The 17,502-nt window shown below is 31.1% G+C and overlaps 2 protein-coding genes across 3 annotated transcripts; both read left to right on the forward strand.

The window, feature by feature from the left end:
- Positions 1-3,426: 3,426 nt before the first annotated feature.
- On the forward strand, positions 3,427-8,837 carry LOC124835740 (protein MID1-COMPLEMENTING ACTIVITY 1-like). Of its 2 annotated transcripts, none has more exons than XM_047310730.2 (9): positions 3,427-3,581; positions 3,904-4,081; positions 4,288-4,712; positions 5,339-5,754; positions 6,020-6,120; positions 7,175-7,246; positions 7,700-7,806; positions 8,212-8,305; positions 8,521-8,837. In XM_047310730.2, exons 3-9 carry the CDS (start codon positions 4,305-4,307, stop codon positions 8,571-8,573), a joined length of 1,251 nt encoding a protein of 416 aa, XP_047166686.1. In that variant the 5' UTR covers positions 3,427-3,581; positions 3,904-4,081; positions 4,288-4,304; the 3' UTR covers positions 8,574-8,837. The 2 variants fall into 2 exon arrangements, with proteins under 2 accessions (XP_047166686.1, XP_047166687.1); XM_047310731.2 differs by having other exon boundaries at positions 4,300-4,712.
- Positions 8,838-14,546: 5,709 nt separating this feature from the next.
- LOC124835732 (SKP1-like protein 1B) lies at positions 14,547-17,206 on the forward strand. Its single transcript, XM_047310715.2, has 2 exons — positions 14,547-14,966; positions 16,908-17,206. Exons 1-2 carry the CDS (start codon positions 14,673-14,675, stop codon positions 17,079-17,081), a joined length of 468 nt encoding a protein of 155 aa, XP_047166671.2. The 5' UTR covers positions 14,547-14,672; the 3' UTR covers positions 17,082-17,206.
- The last annotated feature ends 296 nt before the right edge of the window (positions 17,207-17,502 follow it).

Raw genomic sequence — 17,502 nt, forward strand, 5'->3', positions numbered from 1 at the left:
TAACATCATCCCTGATAATTAGTTACCAATAATTATTAAACGTCACAAGTTAGAACATGAGATGAAGTTTCTCTATAATCATTTTAAAAAATAATATAAAATAAAAAACTTAAAGTATAGTTTTATTTTTAATAAAATTATAGAACAACATGTGTAAAGATGAAAATACAAAACATTCGTACCTTCCATATTTTAAGATAAAACCCACGTAAAGCACTTCTATGTGCTAATCTGACGTGGATGTAATGTAACGGTTCATGTGTAGGCCATCATACAAATAGCAGCATATATAATTACAATTATTTTCCCTTAAAAGAAAATCTTATTACCAACTTTTCTTAAACAAATATTTTATATCTAGTTTAATTTTGAAACCTCTAATTGATGTGAATTGTTTTAAGTTTAATATAAAATATGCAATTAAAATAAATATTAAGTTTCGTAAATAAACTTATCTAGTTCCTACATCATTACCAATGACTTTAAAAGAATATTAAAATAATTGGCGTCTTAACAGATAACTGTGTCTGTCTAACATTTTCGATAATCTTATTTGACTTTTTCTGTACCAAACAACCATAAAAGTTTTACAGTATCATAGACAATAAATTATTCATAAAATATTATATGAACAAAGTAATATTGTTAAAGGTTTAGGCCATTGTGCCATATAAAAAATTTGCAAATATAACATTGTGGGGAAATATATGTAGAAAAAAACACTTTAATTGCATTTTAATTGGTGCCAAGTTAGACAATAATTGTTGTTGTTTGGTGAGAGGATATACAAAATTAACTTTAATAAAACCGCTTTTTCTTTTTTTTCTTGCGCGATCATTCTCCTTCAAACACAAGCTCAAATTAAAATAAATTAATAGATATCTTTTAGTGTTTTTTTTTCCTAATAGTAAAATAGTATTTCTTTTAATTGAATATACTTACAAGTTAAAATGTGTATAATATACAAATTGTAATTACTTATATATATATATATATATATATATATATATATATATATATATATATATATTGAAAAATGAGTTTATTTTCAGACTTTCAACATGTTAGACAATTTATTATTAAAAATTTACAAAAAAAAAACGCAAGTGTTAATTATATTAATTAGACAGTGTTTTAAAATTCAAAGGAAATATAAGTTACAATAAAGTAATTCAACTTTGAAGAAATCTACATTGATTATTTAAACTCATCAATTTATATATCATTAATGTAGTAGTTTATCTAATAAATGTATTTTCAACCGTATTTAGTAGAAAACAGTTTATCAATTACATATCATGTGAGACTTGGTTTTGGTTAAGAGAGAATAAAAAAATGTTTTAATTGTGAATATGAAGTCTTGAAACATGCTTTTACTATAATTTTTTAATAGACTTTTAAAATATAGTATGTTAATGGTAATTTAGGTATGAAGTTACGAGTTTCAGATTAAATAAATTAAATAAATATTAATGAAATGTGTGTTGTATTAAGAAAAATACTATATATCTAATTCCTTAAGAATTTGAGTTGAAAAAAAGTGTCATAGATTCATGTTTCTCAGGTTAAGTATCAATTCTTTTATTAAGGATTTAAAAATATTATGAAAAAATAAAATAAATTGAAGTATAAAATCAAAAGTTTATATTAAAATTCATTGAATTCATCTCTTCTAAATTGGTATAACATACAAATATCATATGAAAAACTTGTTATATATATATATATATATATATAAATAAGTGTTTGATAAAGAGAGAAAAAATAATACAAGTTTACATATAGTTTTATTGAAAATTATTATCATCTTCTTATTAGGAATTTAAATGTGAATTTAAGTCTCAACTAGGTATAAATAAAAAAGTTGAACAATATATAAAGTTAAAAGACTCGTTAACTTATCGTCTTAAAGATTTTGGACAGAGAATAGTATAATATCTTATATATTAGATTTATATCTCATTTGATATTGTGTCTGTTTAGTAAACCTCTCATTAGTTGCATCTTCGCAGTGAATCTCCTCTTTAATAGACCAAACTCTTATTATATTTCAGATTACCATTAGTTATTTTGTTATATTTTTTTCTTATTAAAGAATAATTGATCAGTAACAATTTTTTTTTTCATTTAGTAACATTGGTACTAGAAGCAATTTTCATTCTGATAACCCACTTAACAATGTCAACCATGACATCCAAAGGATAAAACTATATGTTATGAGCACGAAAGATCTATGTATATCCATGGAACATACCAGAGCATATGGTTAGCAAGGTGGGGTAAGGCCGAAACATAATAGATAATAATAGTGATTTATGAAAAGTAAAATTATAATAAATAAATAATTAATGAGGATGTCTTAACAGTTAAAAAATTAAATTTGAGTTATTAATATTTATAGGTTATATAAAAGCAGTATGGCAGCATCTGTAATTGGTTACAGTTTAGAAGCATGAAGTTGGGAACAGCGAGACATAAAGGAGTGGAGGACCACGTGCACCTCACTACATGGTTTCTGTGTCATCCTCTTTTACCTTGCACTTCTATCATTTAATATCAATGAAATTTTATCCTTCTTCCCATTCTTAATTGCCTTTTCTTTTAACAATTAATCTCCTTATTTATCCTTAAATCACGTTATTAACCTTTTTCTCTTTTCCTTTTCAACCTCCCAACTTCCAATCTAACCAACCAACCTTAAATCTTTCAACATCCATCAAAGACATTTTTTTCTTCTTCAAAAAAGTGAAATTAAAATTTTTTATTCTCTTTAAAAAAAAGATTAAACACAGTTAAGAAAAATAACTTTTATTTCTTACCTAAAACATATAAAATATTAAAAATCCTAATTGTCCCCTATATTATAGTGGGGACCATGACCATAAGTGATAGTTACAAGCAATAGTATGAAAAGTGTGTCAATGAGTGAAAGAAATAAATAATATTTACATGTTAATAAATAAATTTAATAATATATACTTAATAAAAAATATGAAATCTTAATTTTTTTATTAAACACTCAAATTATAAAATCAAAAGATAAAACAAAATTACCTTGTAATCAAGTCTAAAAGATATATTACCATACTTATACTAGGATTGTAGAATCTTTTACCACAATTTATATTACTTAAATTTTGTATCCCTACCTAAGCTAGGTTCTATTAAACTTTGGTAAGTGGGTTTCATTTGTGAGCAAACTCAGACTGCAACTGTTCATGCACATTGCTTCAACTACTTAACGGTGCCAGCTGGCACGCCATTAAATAACTCTTACTTTCTCTACTCTTACTGGAAAGGTCAGCCTGTTCTGTGACGCCGTTACAGTTTCGTGGTCCGTGAAACCGAGAATGGCATTGTCGTAATAATAGGTTCAGACGGAGGGCACTTTGGTTGTGTTGGGGTGACATCACATGCGGCCAAGCTTCACACTGCACAAAACAGCACCGAACCGAAACTGTGAGCGATGATAAGAGCAAGAGAGAGACAAAGAGTGATTCAGAAGGGTGAACGTTCCTTTGCCAAAGCAATGCCTGTCATCACCTGAATTCTATGTTCCTTTTTCCTCTCTTCTCTTTCGTGTAAGTAACGCTCTTCACCGGTCAATGTTAACGAAAACAGTAACCAGTCGCTGCATTGCCTCTGATTGATGCATTCCGTGAAATGAAAATGTGTAATAATGCATTCTAATACGGTTCTCAGCTCTGTTACTTTATTTCTCCCTTCTTTTAAGTGTTAATCAATACATAAATTGATTGAACTGGATTTGGATGTGTTTACTATTTTAATTACATGCTTTACGTTCTAATGTAGTGATCATATCTCATGTTTCTTCAGCGTCAAGATTTTTTTGTATATTTGTTTTTCTGAATGTGTTAATTGTATTTGCCATTTTTTTTCCAGTGGGTTGTCTCTGAATAGTCAAGATCTCACAGGCAATGCTATTTCTGAGGAACATTTATGCGGAATGCTTGATCCGGTCTGAAACATTTTGTTATTGATCATTTTCTGTTTGGCTTCGCCTTCGCCTTTTGCTGTAGGACTGGTTGAGTGGAACAACTAATTTTATTATTAGTTAAAGGTATATTCTCTTACAAGGAATAAATATTTTTTGTGCATGTTTTTTTTTAACAATGAATATTTATACTAATTTTTTAATAATCACTGATATAACTTGTTCCATTTTTTTATATTATTTTTAAGAATTTATTCCGATTTTCATGATGAAATTAAGGATTGATTTGCATTTTAGAATGGGTGTTCGGAGCTGATGTGACTGGGTTTTAGGTTGACTTGCAGAGAGCATGGCGTCATGGGATCAAATGGGGGAACTTGCGAATGTGGCACAGTTGACTGGCGTAGACGCTGTGAAGCTGATTGGGATGATTGTGAGAGCTGCAAGCACTGCTCGTATGCATAAGAAGAACTGCAGGCAGTTTGCACAGCATCTGAAGTTGATTGGGAATTTGCTGGAGCAGCTCAAGATCTCGGAGCTGAAGAGGTACCCAGAAACTAGGGAGCCTCTGGAGCAGTTGGAAGATGCCCTCAGAAGGTCTTATATATTGGTCAATAGTTGTCAGGACCGTAGCTACCTCTATTTGCTGGCTATGGGCTGGAACATTGTTTATCAGTTCAGGAAGGCTCAGAATGAAATTGATAGATACCTGCGTCTTGTTCCTCTCATTACTCTTGTGGACAATGCTAGAGTCAGGGTATCTGCTATTTTTTTGCTGTGTTCGATTATATGCTATCTCTAGCTGTGAATGGTCTTTTTATTGTTGATCACTCCTAAATTAACATTTACTTAAATTCTCTTGTTGAAAGTCATATCAAGATTCACACTTTAAGACATTCTTATACAGAAAAGGGCCCTGTTTCTTCATTACATGTATCCACACAATTATGTCCCCTGATGCTGTGTCGTACTATTTTGTACGAGGATAACAAAGCATTTATTGTAAATTATGGTTCAACTCATTGTCTGGTTCCTGCTTTATTGTGATCCTGTGAATCGAGTCAAGCATTACTTTTGCTTTTACCTTAGTTTTCAATCAGCGCCAGCACCACTATAAAATAAGGCACTAGCCCAAGTTGTAAAGCATCAACCAATTAATCAAATCCCTGTTTCTCTTCCCAGTTTGTGAGTGTGTATGTATATATGTATGTGTATGCATGAGTGGCTGTTGTGAAAACATTTTATTTATGGATTTTGCGAATCTCAATATTTATGAGGATTGTGAACTGCTCTGTCAATGTAATGATAGCATATGCTATTGTAAATTTGGTCTGAAAATATGGTTAACAATCTGTTACTTCTCTCATTCTCTGGAATATTCAGGAGAGACTTGAAGTTATTGAGATGGATCAACGTGAATACACATTGGATGATGATGACCAAAAGGCACAAACAGTTATTTTTAAACCAGAGCCTGACATCGATGACACTGCTGTGTTGAAAAAAACACTATCCTGTTCTTATCCCAACTGTTCTTTCACTGAAGCGCTTAAAAAAGAAAATGAAAAGCTTAAATTAGAGCTACAGCGGTCGCAAGCAAATTTGGATATGAATCAGTGTCAAGTTATTCAACGTTTACTAGATGTCACAGAAGTCGCAGCTTATTCTGTTCCAGAGAAGTGTTCACCAGAGAAAAATCACAAGAAAGAGGAATACAATTATTCTAAAGACCACAGTGACAACGAGCATTCATCTGATGAAAAACACCATGCAAAAGTTGATAAGCATTCACAATCAAGGTTATTCATTTCTCTCTTCCTCGACTTCAATGTTTTTGTAGGTTCACTCAGGATAGCTAGTTAACCGAAAGTCACAATATTTATGTAAATTTTGAACCTTATCCCTTTGTTATCTAGGAAGTCAATTTAGTTTTGACTACTCTAAAAGTTTCTGCTTCGTCCATTTCATCCCTTTATTCCAGTCACATGCTGTCAACGATAGCTATTTTTAATAATTTGGATGTCTTTACCTTTTTTATTACTAACTCATATTGATGCCAAACAGATATTCAGTTGCGCAAAAGGATCTAGTATCAGCTGGGCGTTCATATCAGGATGAAGATTGGCACACTGATTTACTTGCTTGTTGTTCTGAGCCTTCACTCTGTATGTTCCCTCTTGCTTGATTTTTTTTAGGTTCTGTTTACCATTTACTCATCCGAGGTTTATTACCTGCATATTACTGTTCACTGTTTTTGTAGCCTTATCAACGAATGGTAATGCCTTTTCGTGTTCATTTCCAATATGTTAGCGCCACTAGTTTATTAGTCTGTAACCCTTTATCATGCATGATGCTACAAAATCCCAGCCACAAATTCTTGTTCCTTTTGCCATCAAATTGAGGTTTATTTTTCAAACTTTTTAAACTATTGTACGTTCAGCATGTCTCTATTGAGGTAAAATGATTCGGTGGTCCCCCTTCCTTTGTTTGGGATCTACTCAGTTGAAATACTTGTTTAATTTAACTTTGACATTCTTTCTCTTTCACAAAATTTTAATTCCCTCAAGTTACACTAATAGGAATGTGGTTTTTGCATGATATGCTGCTCAACACTAATTGGATGAAATAGACAGCTGCATGAGAATTAGAAAATAGGATATATAAGACTGAAGCTTAAGGCAAAAATTACGGTATAGTTATAAGCATGTTAGTGTTTTATACAATTGAGTATTGGGTGGTAAAAGTCTAACAACAGAATAGGCTCGATGTAGCATAGAAGAAAATTTGGGTTTAATCAGTGCCCATACTAGACAAGATAGGACTTAGAATGAATGAAATAGATGGACACTTTAGGGTCATACCTACTCAAGAAAAAATGGTAGAAGCTTCTCTTTGGTTGTTTGGACTTATGTTGGTGTGTCTTGAAGGAGCATCAATTAGGAGAATAGATTAGATAGAGGTTACACTATCTCTAGTTAGAGTAACCATTAAGAAAGTTTTAGAGGTCAATGGTTTGTCAAGGGATAGCCTCATAGAGGTTTGAAAATCTCTTATGTTTTGATTGAATAGAAATGATAGTAAGAACTGGACATCGGTCCTTTGAATGAAAAAAACAAACAAACATGGAAATACTATACATAAAAATAAGTTAGCGCGAGAGAGCATCCAATACCTGTATACTTTCAATTCCTAATAACAAGTATAACATTTGCACTGCAGGTATGAAGACATTCTTCTATCCTTGTGGAACATTTTCAAAGATTGCTTCTGTTGCAAGAAACAGGCCCATATGTAAGTTAGCTATGATATAATGTTACTATTAAAGAGATGATGAATCTTTCTTATGGGCCTTTCATAGCTGAAGTCTTGTGTGCAATTTCTTTTGTTGTGGAGACTGAAGGTGATAAAGATTCAGACCACCCAGGCCCATGCAGACCCACTATCTGGAAAGGCCTTAATTTTAATAAATTTAAAGTTAAAACAATGTTTTAAGAGACAGCCTTTTTAGTATTATCAGTGGCATCATGTGCCACATAATCCTATATTCATCTAATTTGACATATAATAAAGACATGCTTTTATGTAATTGAGAACTTTTCCATCGGTTAAAAGTTAATGCTAAGGGTTCTCAGTTGCAAAACTTTCTCTTTGCTTGTTATTCTTACCTTCAATATGGTTGGTTTGAAATACTTTGAGCATTATTGAGGCTTTGCTACTATGATTTCAGCTTCTTCTTTTTTTCAGCCTCTGCAGAAGCGTGTAATGACTTGATGGCATATTCATTAATTTTGTCTTGTTGTTGCTATACTTGCTGCGTAAGGAGAAAGCTTCGGAAGATGTTGAACATCACAGTAATGCTTCCTTCCTTCTCTGAATAAATATGACATCTCATTCCTTCTTTTTTGGTGCAACCAGTGTTTGAGATTTTTGGATATCATAAGCTTTTAAGATACACATTGCATGTGATGCTTTCTTTGGCATCATTATTAATTGTAAATGTATTCTTATTCCACTGGATATGTTCCATAGTGCCCATCTATTTTTTTAAGCATGGTCATAGCACTCGGTATTATTAATCCATGTTTATTCAATTTGTACCAACTTTTATTATTCAAAGTAGGTTCTGTTCATCCAATTTTCAAGCCGAGTTAAAAATATAGATGTATTTGTTAAGATTTGAGCACTGGAATTAGTATGATACATAAATTTGTTGGTTTCTTTGAATATTTTTTACCCACAGCTACTTTCTATGCCAGGGGGGCTTTATCGATGATTTCCTCTCTCATTTGATGTGTTGCTGCTGTGCCCTTGTTCAAGAATGGAGAGAAGTGGAGATCCGTGGGATCATTGGTATGTCCTCATAATTCCTCAAATTGCTTTAATATATAATATTGGGAACTTCATCTTGTTCGAAGTGCTAATTCACCTAGTAGTTGTCATGATCGTCTTTCATTCTCAGCAAAACCTGTTGAATTTGGATCTGGCTTATTATCAATTTCTCTCTACTGCCTCATTTTCTGATCACTGCACACATACGAAATGTTTGATGTTAAACCATTTTGCAGGTCCTGAGAAGACCAAAACAAGCCCTCCACCATCTCAGTACATGGAATCTTAACTAAGAAATTAAATCATCATTGGTTTGTTAGCGAATTCAAGTTGACTCGAAGATCATGGTAAAGTAGAGGCTATCTGTATTAGCGTTTTCACAGGAAGGCAGGAGTTATGTATTTTTATTCTCACCGCACCTGGCCTCGTTTAAATTATGTATAGTGACTTGTTTCATTGTTCTTGATAAAAGTTGTTTCTAGATATAGTTGATGCTGTATCATAAACCTAATTTTCCCCCTGGTTTAATATAGTCCGAGTTAATTTATTGGCATATTTTGTCATGCATACAACTGAAACCTTTCATCTATTTATGTCATTACTCATTTGATTAGCTAAGCCTGGTTTTTGTTGAAATCGATTATTATTTGCTTGATACATTAACAAAACATAAAGTTGAATGCAGAAGTGTTGATTTTTTAAGGTGGTGAGTAAAAATGGATCAGCCTTGACATATTTATTCATTTGTTCTGTTTTAACAAGTCATTTAAGATGAGTTCGGTTCCATATTTATTCATTTGTACTTCGATCATTTTATTCTGCACCAATCCAAAAAGTTACTAATTTTCATCTGGTCAATCCTAAAGGTGTAATGGGAGTAGGACGAGATTAGTACGTGCACGAACTTATTGCTCTCGTACTCCTCGAGTTCTCGAATATCGAACTCGTCGAAACCAAACTGACCAAAACGCCCCACAGCAAGATACTATAACTATACGACAGTGGTAGGTAATTGCAATCCCTTATCTCTGTTGTGTTTGAATTGACCCAAGAAAATGAAACAGTACAAGCAGCATGGTTCCAATCTCGTAACCCCATGGCAATTGCACTTCAACTCAAGTCTTCAACTAGTATTAAAATTCAAACCAAACACCCCTCCAACAGCTTTTGTGACCCCTTTTCAGTCACTGGGAATTTCTTTTTTATTTCTTCAGGTTTTAAGTTTTCTTATTTCTCCATATTTCGTTATTTTGTTGTGTTACCTGATTGATATCCGGTTGCCGTAGCCATGTCCATCCAAAAAAATATGAGTCAACCTAATTCACCCAGTGAATGTTTTAGTGTGTCTGAATACCTATTTGAGGGCACCAGACTTGGATTTGCTCATTCCAATGCCCTAATTGGAAAAACATCAAGACTCGTGAATTTTAAAGAACGTGACTTGGATTGGACTTTTGCAACATTTTAAACCCCAAACATTTTTAACCTTTCTAAACTTATATTTTTCAAATATGATTTAACGTTGAAATAGTGTAGAAAAGAATATTACTTCGAATAAATAAGTTATCCATGACATTATTAAAGGAGATTTCTTTTTTTTTTTTGCTGTACACAAATTTTTAACACTTTTATCCTTTAAGTGATCATTTATTTAAATTTAACTATTTTAAATTAAAATAATTATTTTATCCTTTTATTCTTCAAATAAATATCTTTTAAACTAGAATAATTATGTAAAAGAAAGGACATGTGTTTTCACTACTCAACCGTAATTTTCGTATTTGACATTTTTCTAAGGTTAAAGTAACCCAATGTCAGTTGCTCAAGTTTAACATTGGTTTATAAAAGAAACCCGTTCAAGAAGGTTTACATGGCATTTGAGTTCTTACCCTTTAAAAAATTAATTTATTGCAATGAAATAATTTGTTATTATAAAAAAAAAAACTTATTAATCCTTAATCTTCTTATCGAGATACTCGAAAAATAAAACTATACTACTAAGTATTTCATTGACCCACCACTAAATTAATAACATTAATGTTCTATTCGCTTCAACCGATTTTTTGTGCGTGAGCTATGATCCATCGTAGATAATTTCTACACATAATTTCTCAACTTTTTCTACTGTATATTGTTCTTATCAATTTTCACTCTTTTCTTTTTGTCATGTCTCTGGAATGGAACATAGTTTAATCCTCAATACTACTTACAAATTTCAAAATCAACCACATCAGTGATAATTATCAATTCTAAGATTATACATGTCCACCCCTTTAACATATCCACCAAAACACTTCTTTTTACACTATCCCATATTTTTCCTTTCATTTTCACATTCCAAAAATAACTTCTTTCAAAAATTTCAACAAATTTTTGAAATTCGTTGAAGATTTGAAATTTTATTCAATGAATTTTGAAATTCATTAAAGAAAAGAAGTGAAGTGTAAGATTTTTTTAAATACAAATGATAGTTTTAGAACTTTCAAACAATATGGGAGGTGCAAGAACAAAAAGTGAGGTAGTGTAGGAAGAAACACTCACTCTCTAACTATGAATCTCTATTTGTTGTAATGTAAAAAAATAGGCTTCATTGCTTATTTTGTTCATAGTTTTGCTCAAGTGTGTCAATTAGGTTCAACATTTGAAAAGAGTGTCAAATGCGTCCTCATTTCGTAAATTTTGTATCAACGAAGTCCCTAAAATAAAAACAAACGGAGTTAAAGAATTGATGATATGGCAAAAGACAATGTTAACTTGTTATTTTGTAGGTGTATTTATGCTGATGTGTTAGTGAATTAGATGTTGACATGGAAAGTAACTTACCCTTCATGCACCATTGTCTTGATTCTTTCATCTTTTCATCTTCTTTCACTTTCTTTGCCAAAAACAACTACTCATTCTTGCTCTCAGCAAAATCATTACAAACAGATTCATCAACCTCATTTATCACTCCCAATAACACTCATATTCATCACCCAATATCACCACCTTCACTCATACCTTAAAAAATCTCCATCATCTTCATATAATCACATGCACATTCAAACCCAACAAAAATATAGAAAAACACCGAAAAAAAGAAGAAAAACAATCTTTGATAGTGATTTTCGGCTTCGAATAGAAGTAGGTGAACTCCTCTGTCTCGCACAAAAGGGGAAAACAAAAAGTTTGAACTGCCGCAAAGGACGGTGACAGTATCTCTGGTCGAGCTTGATGATCGTCACAATGGCTGGTTCTGCGTGAGAGAGGACTGAGATGGTGGTCTGCGGCGACGCTCTTGGCCGGTGAGGAGGAGCGACGACCCTGGCTTAGTCGCGATGGTGACTTGCGCGGGAGAGCATCGTTGACAGGGCCAGCAACCTTGTCAGTCCAAGTTGTTGCGACGACGAGCGACGGAGGCGTGAGCAACGGTGTCGCTGGCGATGCTTCACAGTGTCAGAGCTTACCTCACGCACGCACGGAGGAAGGAACACCGTAGTGGCTGACAATATCTCTGGCGATAATAGGTGCCACCGACGACAGTTTTGACTGACCAAAAAAGGAACGACGATATTGGTCATGCAGAAGACAGAGCTACCAAAGGAAGGAACTTTTCATACATATTAATTCTAAAATATATTATAATGTTCAATTGTGTAATTTAATATTGATTCATTATAAAACATATATTATCTTATAAACAAAGTAAATATTTTTCATAATTCAATTTCAATTAATGTATCACAATTCCAGAAATTTATACATGCAAAAGGGTTTGTAGGAATCATTAACGCATATATAAACAGTTGTAATTAAACTAATATATCTCCTTTTGTAAATCTAAGAAAAGTTCGTGATAGAGCAAGAACTGTACAAAAGTCACTTACAGCAGAGATGAAAAAGTTACAACGTTACCACAAGTGCTGTTTTGAAAACTAAAATTCAATATACTAATTTTTTTTATTACATAAATCATCATTATTGTCATTGTCATATCTTGATTAATTTATTTGATATTTCATTTATAAAATTATATATATACTTTTTAAAGTAAGTTAGATACATTATAGATCAAACATATCAAGTTAAATTTATATTTTCATGTTTATCATCTCAATATATTTGAAATTTTATCAATTGAAAGATCCTCCCGTTTTTTATGTTTTTAAGAAAATGCTATATGGAAGAAGAAAATATTGAAAAATAATTCATAAATCGATGTGAGATAGATTTGTAACAAATATTAAACAAATTTATTTATACATATAATTACAATAGTCTAATAATATATATTAAATAAATTTGTTCATATATATATATATTTTGGACAATATGCTAATACTTATTAGACGATTTTATCCATTATATGATTAGGTAAGTAATATCCATTACACAAGTTTGTCCATGTACTAATTAAATGAATCTAACAATATATATTGAACAAATATGTTCATATACTAATTAGTTGAGTCTAACAATACATATTGAATGAATTTGTCAATCCCTTAATTAGAGGAGTCTAACAATACACATTAGACAAATATGTTCATATACTAATTAGTTGAGTCTAATAATTCACATTACATAAGTCTATTCATATACTAATATATATTTTTAGCGAGTCAACTCTAGATATTTTTATATATCGTTTATACTTTTAAATAGTCTATTATATTTTTGTACATGTTTTACTCTTTATAATTTTACAAAGTTTACTATTTATATTTTATACTGATATTGACTTTTTAAATCTAAAAATTATTTTTAAAGTTAATTATATTCAAAACCCAATTATAAATTTAACAATAATTATTATTTTTTCTTCAATCTCTAATTCTCTTAATAAACACAAACAAACATCAAACACGGTTAATATAGACACAAGTTTAAAAGTTTATGTAAAAAAACTTGAATAGTATATTAAAAGAGTAAGTTATTTGTCTTTTCATTTCAATAAGAGAAAGGTTAGGGTTCCTAAAAGTTCCAATTTTTTAAAATTTATTTATTTATTTATTTTAAAAAATAAATTATCACATGTTAAGTAATGATTGATTTCGTGACAATGATACGTATTATGTTTTTTAAAAATAAAAATAAAAATTAAAAATTTCACAATTTGACATATCTGTACATGGTATTAACCGACCAAATTAAACTATTTTTTTTTAAATTAAATGGCCGAATTAAATAAAAAAACAATAAATAAACTAAACCAACCAATCAAAAAATTAAATCACTAATTAAATCTATATTTGATAATAATTAAATAAATACGAGAGTATTTTTCTTTTTCTCAAAATTTTGTAAATGAAAGAATGGTGAAATAAAACAACTATTCGATCAGCTTTATTTAAATAATGGAATATTTAGATTTTGTTTAAGCAAATCCAATTCAATTATATTAGAATCATTCATGCCTTATTAAAAGTAATATAAACCTTGTGGCTTCTAAGGGTAAGCTAAAACAAAATAAAAACCAAGAAAGAAAAACTAAGGCCAAAATAAACAAGCAACTCCATATAAAAATCAACAACTCAACAATTTACTGGCAATATAAAGTAGAAATAAAAAAAATCTGAAAATAATTTATCAAATAAAGTTTACTTCATATTTATTAAGAATATTGTTTGAGTTAAGAAATAATTTTTTTTATATTATTCTTGTACAAAACCTTTTTTGCAATAATTTCACATACATAGATAAAATATCGTAATAAATGCTTACTAAAAATATTTTTTTAAACAGTTTAAACAAACTAACCCTATTTTATAATGTCAATCAATAAAATTATTATTTATATATTTGTTAATAATTATTTGTGATGAATAACTGTTGGATAGATATGAGGAGGATTTTATTAAGAAATTTAAGTTTTAGAGATTTATTAATAATTTTATTAGTTTGAGTCTAATAATATTTAATTTAATTTTATAAAAATGAAATAGAAATAGGTAGTTTTTATTTTTTATTTATTTAGATATATTATTGTTTTATTTTATTGTATAAAATAAAGATAAGTTAAATAATTATTTTTATTTTGAGTCAATTGATATTTTTGTTTTGGTTAAGATTTTATTTAGATTTATATTTTGGTTAAGATTTTATTTATATTTTGGTTTAGATTTTATTTACATTTATTTAGAAACTGTCAAAATTCAATGAAGATAATGATAGAAAAAAAATTTAAGAGTCGTGTGTGTAACGTTTATTTTTTCTATAGATCTTACGGATAAATCAGACTATTCGTAACCAGAGAGAGAGAGAGAGTTGATATCCTTGCATTATAAATAAAGCCCGAGTGAGTTATTTGCCTTTTCATCTCAATCAGAGAAAAGTTAGGGTTCGTGACTTTCCCTTTTCCTTCGTTTCTTTCGTTCGGAATCATAATCATCATCGTCGACATATCATCATGTCATCGGCGAGGAAGATCACCCTGAAGAGTTCCGACGGGGAGGCGTTCGAGGTGGACGAGGCGGTGGCGCTGGAGTCGCAGACGATAAAGCACATGATTGAGGACGACTGCGCCGACAGCGGCATCCCTCTCCCCAACGTTACCAGCAAGATCCTCGCTAAAGTCATCGAGTACTGCAAAAAACATGTCGATGCCGCCAATCCCGATGACAAACCTTCTGAGGAAGATCTCAAGGCCTGGGACGCGGATTTCGTCAAGGTCGACCAGGCCACGCTCTTCGATCTCATCCTGGTCAGTTAATCTTTTTCAAAACCTTTTAAATTTCATCCCTCGGTTTTAATTACAAATCATACTAGATAGTCTCTTCAATGTTGGAAAATCTCACAACTTAGGCTCTACATGTATGTTTGTATATTAATAAATATATCACATCTCACAAATTAGTATCTGTGTATGTTGGCTAAATATATCAATGCAAAGACTAAATTGATTGGTATTTAATATTCGGGATACTGTTAAAGCAATTTTATTACTAAATAGTTATTATTTGATTATTTAGGAGCTAGGATAATACTTAGTTAACTGATTGATGATTTATTCTTCTCGTTTATGCGCTATGGTGTTCTTCCATTTATGGAGCTGCAGTATAATGATTCGGAATCTTTTCATTTTTCGTTTTTTCGTGTGTTTGTTATTACATGCTGTGATCCGTGGTGATGGTAGTTGGTTCTTCGAGTTGTGTGTAGCTGCAAACTCGCTAAGGGCCAATTATGTGATCTGATGTTTGCTATTGACCTTATCTGAGATTTTAGATGATTTCGATGCAGTGTTAGGGGTTGCTGAATGGTTGTGTTTGTATTGGCTCGCATGAAAAGGCATTGTTTATATATAAGGGTGTGTAAGGTTGTCTAATTCCGTAATTATTATCTCTTGAACTCTTGCGAGTTTACTATATTGGGTAGAGAAAACTGAGTTAACTCCTTATCAAATCCCTTTCTGACTAAACTTGGGTAAACTTTTGTGAACTTGCTTAAACCCTCGCTTCAAGATGTGAGTCAACGAGTTTGAAATTAATGTTATTAGTACCCAAAATATTTGAAGAATTTAGTTGTTTTTTTGAAGTATTTTCACTTTAAGAAATTATGTCTCTTATTATATATGATTGGATCATTTATGTATGTTTAATCTTAGTTACCACTAATGTACTATCATACTTATTGTGTCATTAATAGACTAATATTACTATTTATAATAGGCAAACTCTTAATGAGTTTGGGAGCCACATTTAAGAGTCAAGTTTATGGAATTTCTACGATTTTATTTAGCTTTTCTTGCCGCACTGATATGTCTTGCTACCTGGAAGTAATTTATCTCTCTAAAACATTATCAGGGAACCAAATTTGTGCGTTTGTAATTCATAGAGTTGCACTGTTGGCATTCGTTATTCCTTAAGATTGTTGTGTACCCATTAAATTTTGGGAATTTTCATTGAGATTCATTCAATGCTGTAGTTTTTTGTGCATGACTTCATATTCATCTGTAAATTCTTCATCAATTGCTGAGGTCTCCTGCATTTATTTCTAAAATGAAACTTTCGAGAAATAAAATATATACCTTTTAATAGTTTGCAAATTGCAATGCCAATCACAGAAACCCATGCTTCTGAATTAACTTTCCTTGAGTACGCATGTGATTTTTCAAGTTGTTCAACGACCTCTACCCCCTAATTCTTCTGAGTTTCGAATGGTTCTTTAGATTTTCCGTTTTTGATTATTTAATAATTCACTTCATGAAAGTAGACTTTCTTCCCATTCATTTCAAGATGTGTGTGATGCTTTCCCCAACCAGACATGAATCTTTTGATTCATTTGTCACTCACTCAATTCCTTATAGGAAATTCAAGATGTGTATGATGTTTTCCCCAACCAAACATGAATCTTTTGATTCATTTGGCACTCACTCAATTCCTTATAGGAAATTTCCCATTTTCTATGTAGTGTGCATATCCTCTTATCTCTATTAAAAGTGAAACAATAACTTGTTAAAATTTTCTTGAGCGCAAGATAGCATAATCAAGTTAATTTTAGCTTTTTGAAAAAGTTAGTTTAAAATTTTCTTTTTATTTTAATCTCATAGAATTGTTTATGAAGAATCTCGTCCCAATATATACTCTGTTTATTTATTAGGCGAAGTCTACACTGTTACGTATTAATGAGACAATTTTCCTTTTAGGCTGCGAACTACCTGAACATCAAGAGCCTGCTGGATCTTACATGCCAGACTGTAGCAGACATGATCAAGGGGAAGACTCCAGAGGAAATTCGCAAGACCTTTAACATTAAGAATGACTTCACCCCTGAGGAAGAAGAGGAAGTTCGTCGGGAAAATCAATGGGCATTTGAATGATTTTGTTAAGCTCATAAAATCTGAATCAAAGATCTGCCATGTGGTTTTATGCTATGCTTGTCTGTTTTTCAAAGATCTTCCTTGTAGATTTACCTATGCTATATACTTGTTTGTTTTCGATTTCAGACTATTTATGTTGACTGTGTTCACGAGTCAGATTTATCTACCTACATGAACGTTAATAGCGCTTGAATTGTAATTAATAGTTGTGATGAGGGGAAGCGATTATTCTGACACGAGGGTTATTGAGTTCAATAATAGCCATCCTTTGGCTCCTAAATTATCATCACGTATATTACATGGTAATAAGTGTAAGCACCTAAATGGTGCCACAGTGCTAAGACCACTGTATGCTTACTAATATGTAAAGGTTTGGGGACACCATTTCATGATCGTCTTTACCAAACAGTTTCTTATACTG

This window comes from Vigna umbellata, chromosome 10 (assembly GCF_029865625.1).
Source record: "Vigna umbellata cultivar VRB3 chromosome 10, Vumbellata_1.0, whole genome shotgun sequence".
NCBI classification, from domain to species: domain Eukaryota; kingdom Viridiplantae; phylum Streptophyta; class Magnoliopsida; order Fabales; family Fabaceae; genus Vigna; species Vigna umbellata.

Excerpts from the sequence above, each read along its gene's own strand:
- LOC124835740 (XM_047310730.2), top strand. The coding sequence starts at position 4,305 with ATGGCGTCATGGGATCAAATGGGGGAACTTGCGAATGTGGCACAGTTG. Across the intron at positions 5,755-6,019 it reads GATAAGCATTCACAATCAAG|ATATTCAGTTGCGCAAAAGG; the intron begins GTTATTCATTTC and ends GATGCCAAACAG. Across the intron at positions 7,247-7,699 it reads TGCAAGAAACAGGCCCATAT|CCTCTGCAGAAGCGTGTAAT; the intron begins GTAAGTTAGCTA and ends TCTTTTTTTCAG.
- LOC124835732 (XM_047310715.2), top strand. The coding sequence starts at position 14,673 with ATGTCATCGGCGAGGAAGATCACCCTGAAGAGTTCCGACGGGGAGGCG. Across the intron at positions 14,967-16,907 it reads CGCTCTTCGATCTCATCCTG|GCTGCGAACTACCTGAACAT; the intron begins GTCAGTTAATCT and ends TTTTCCTTTTAG.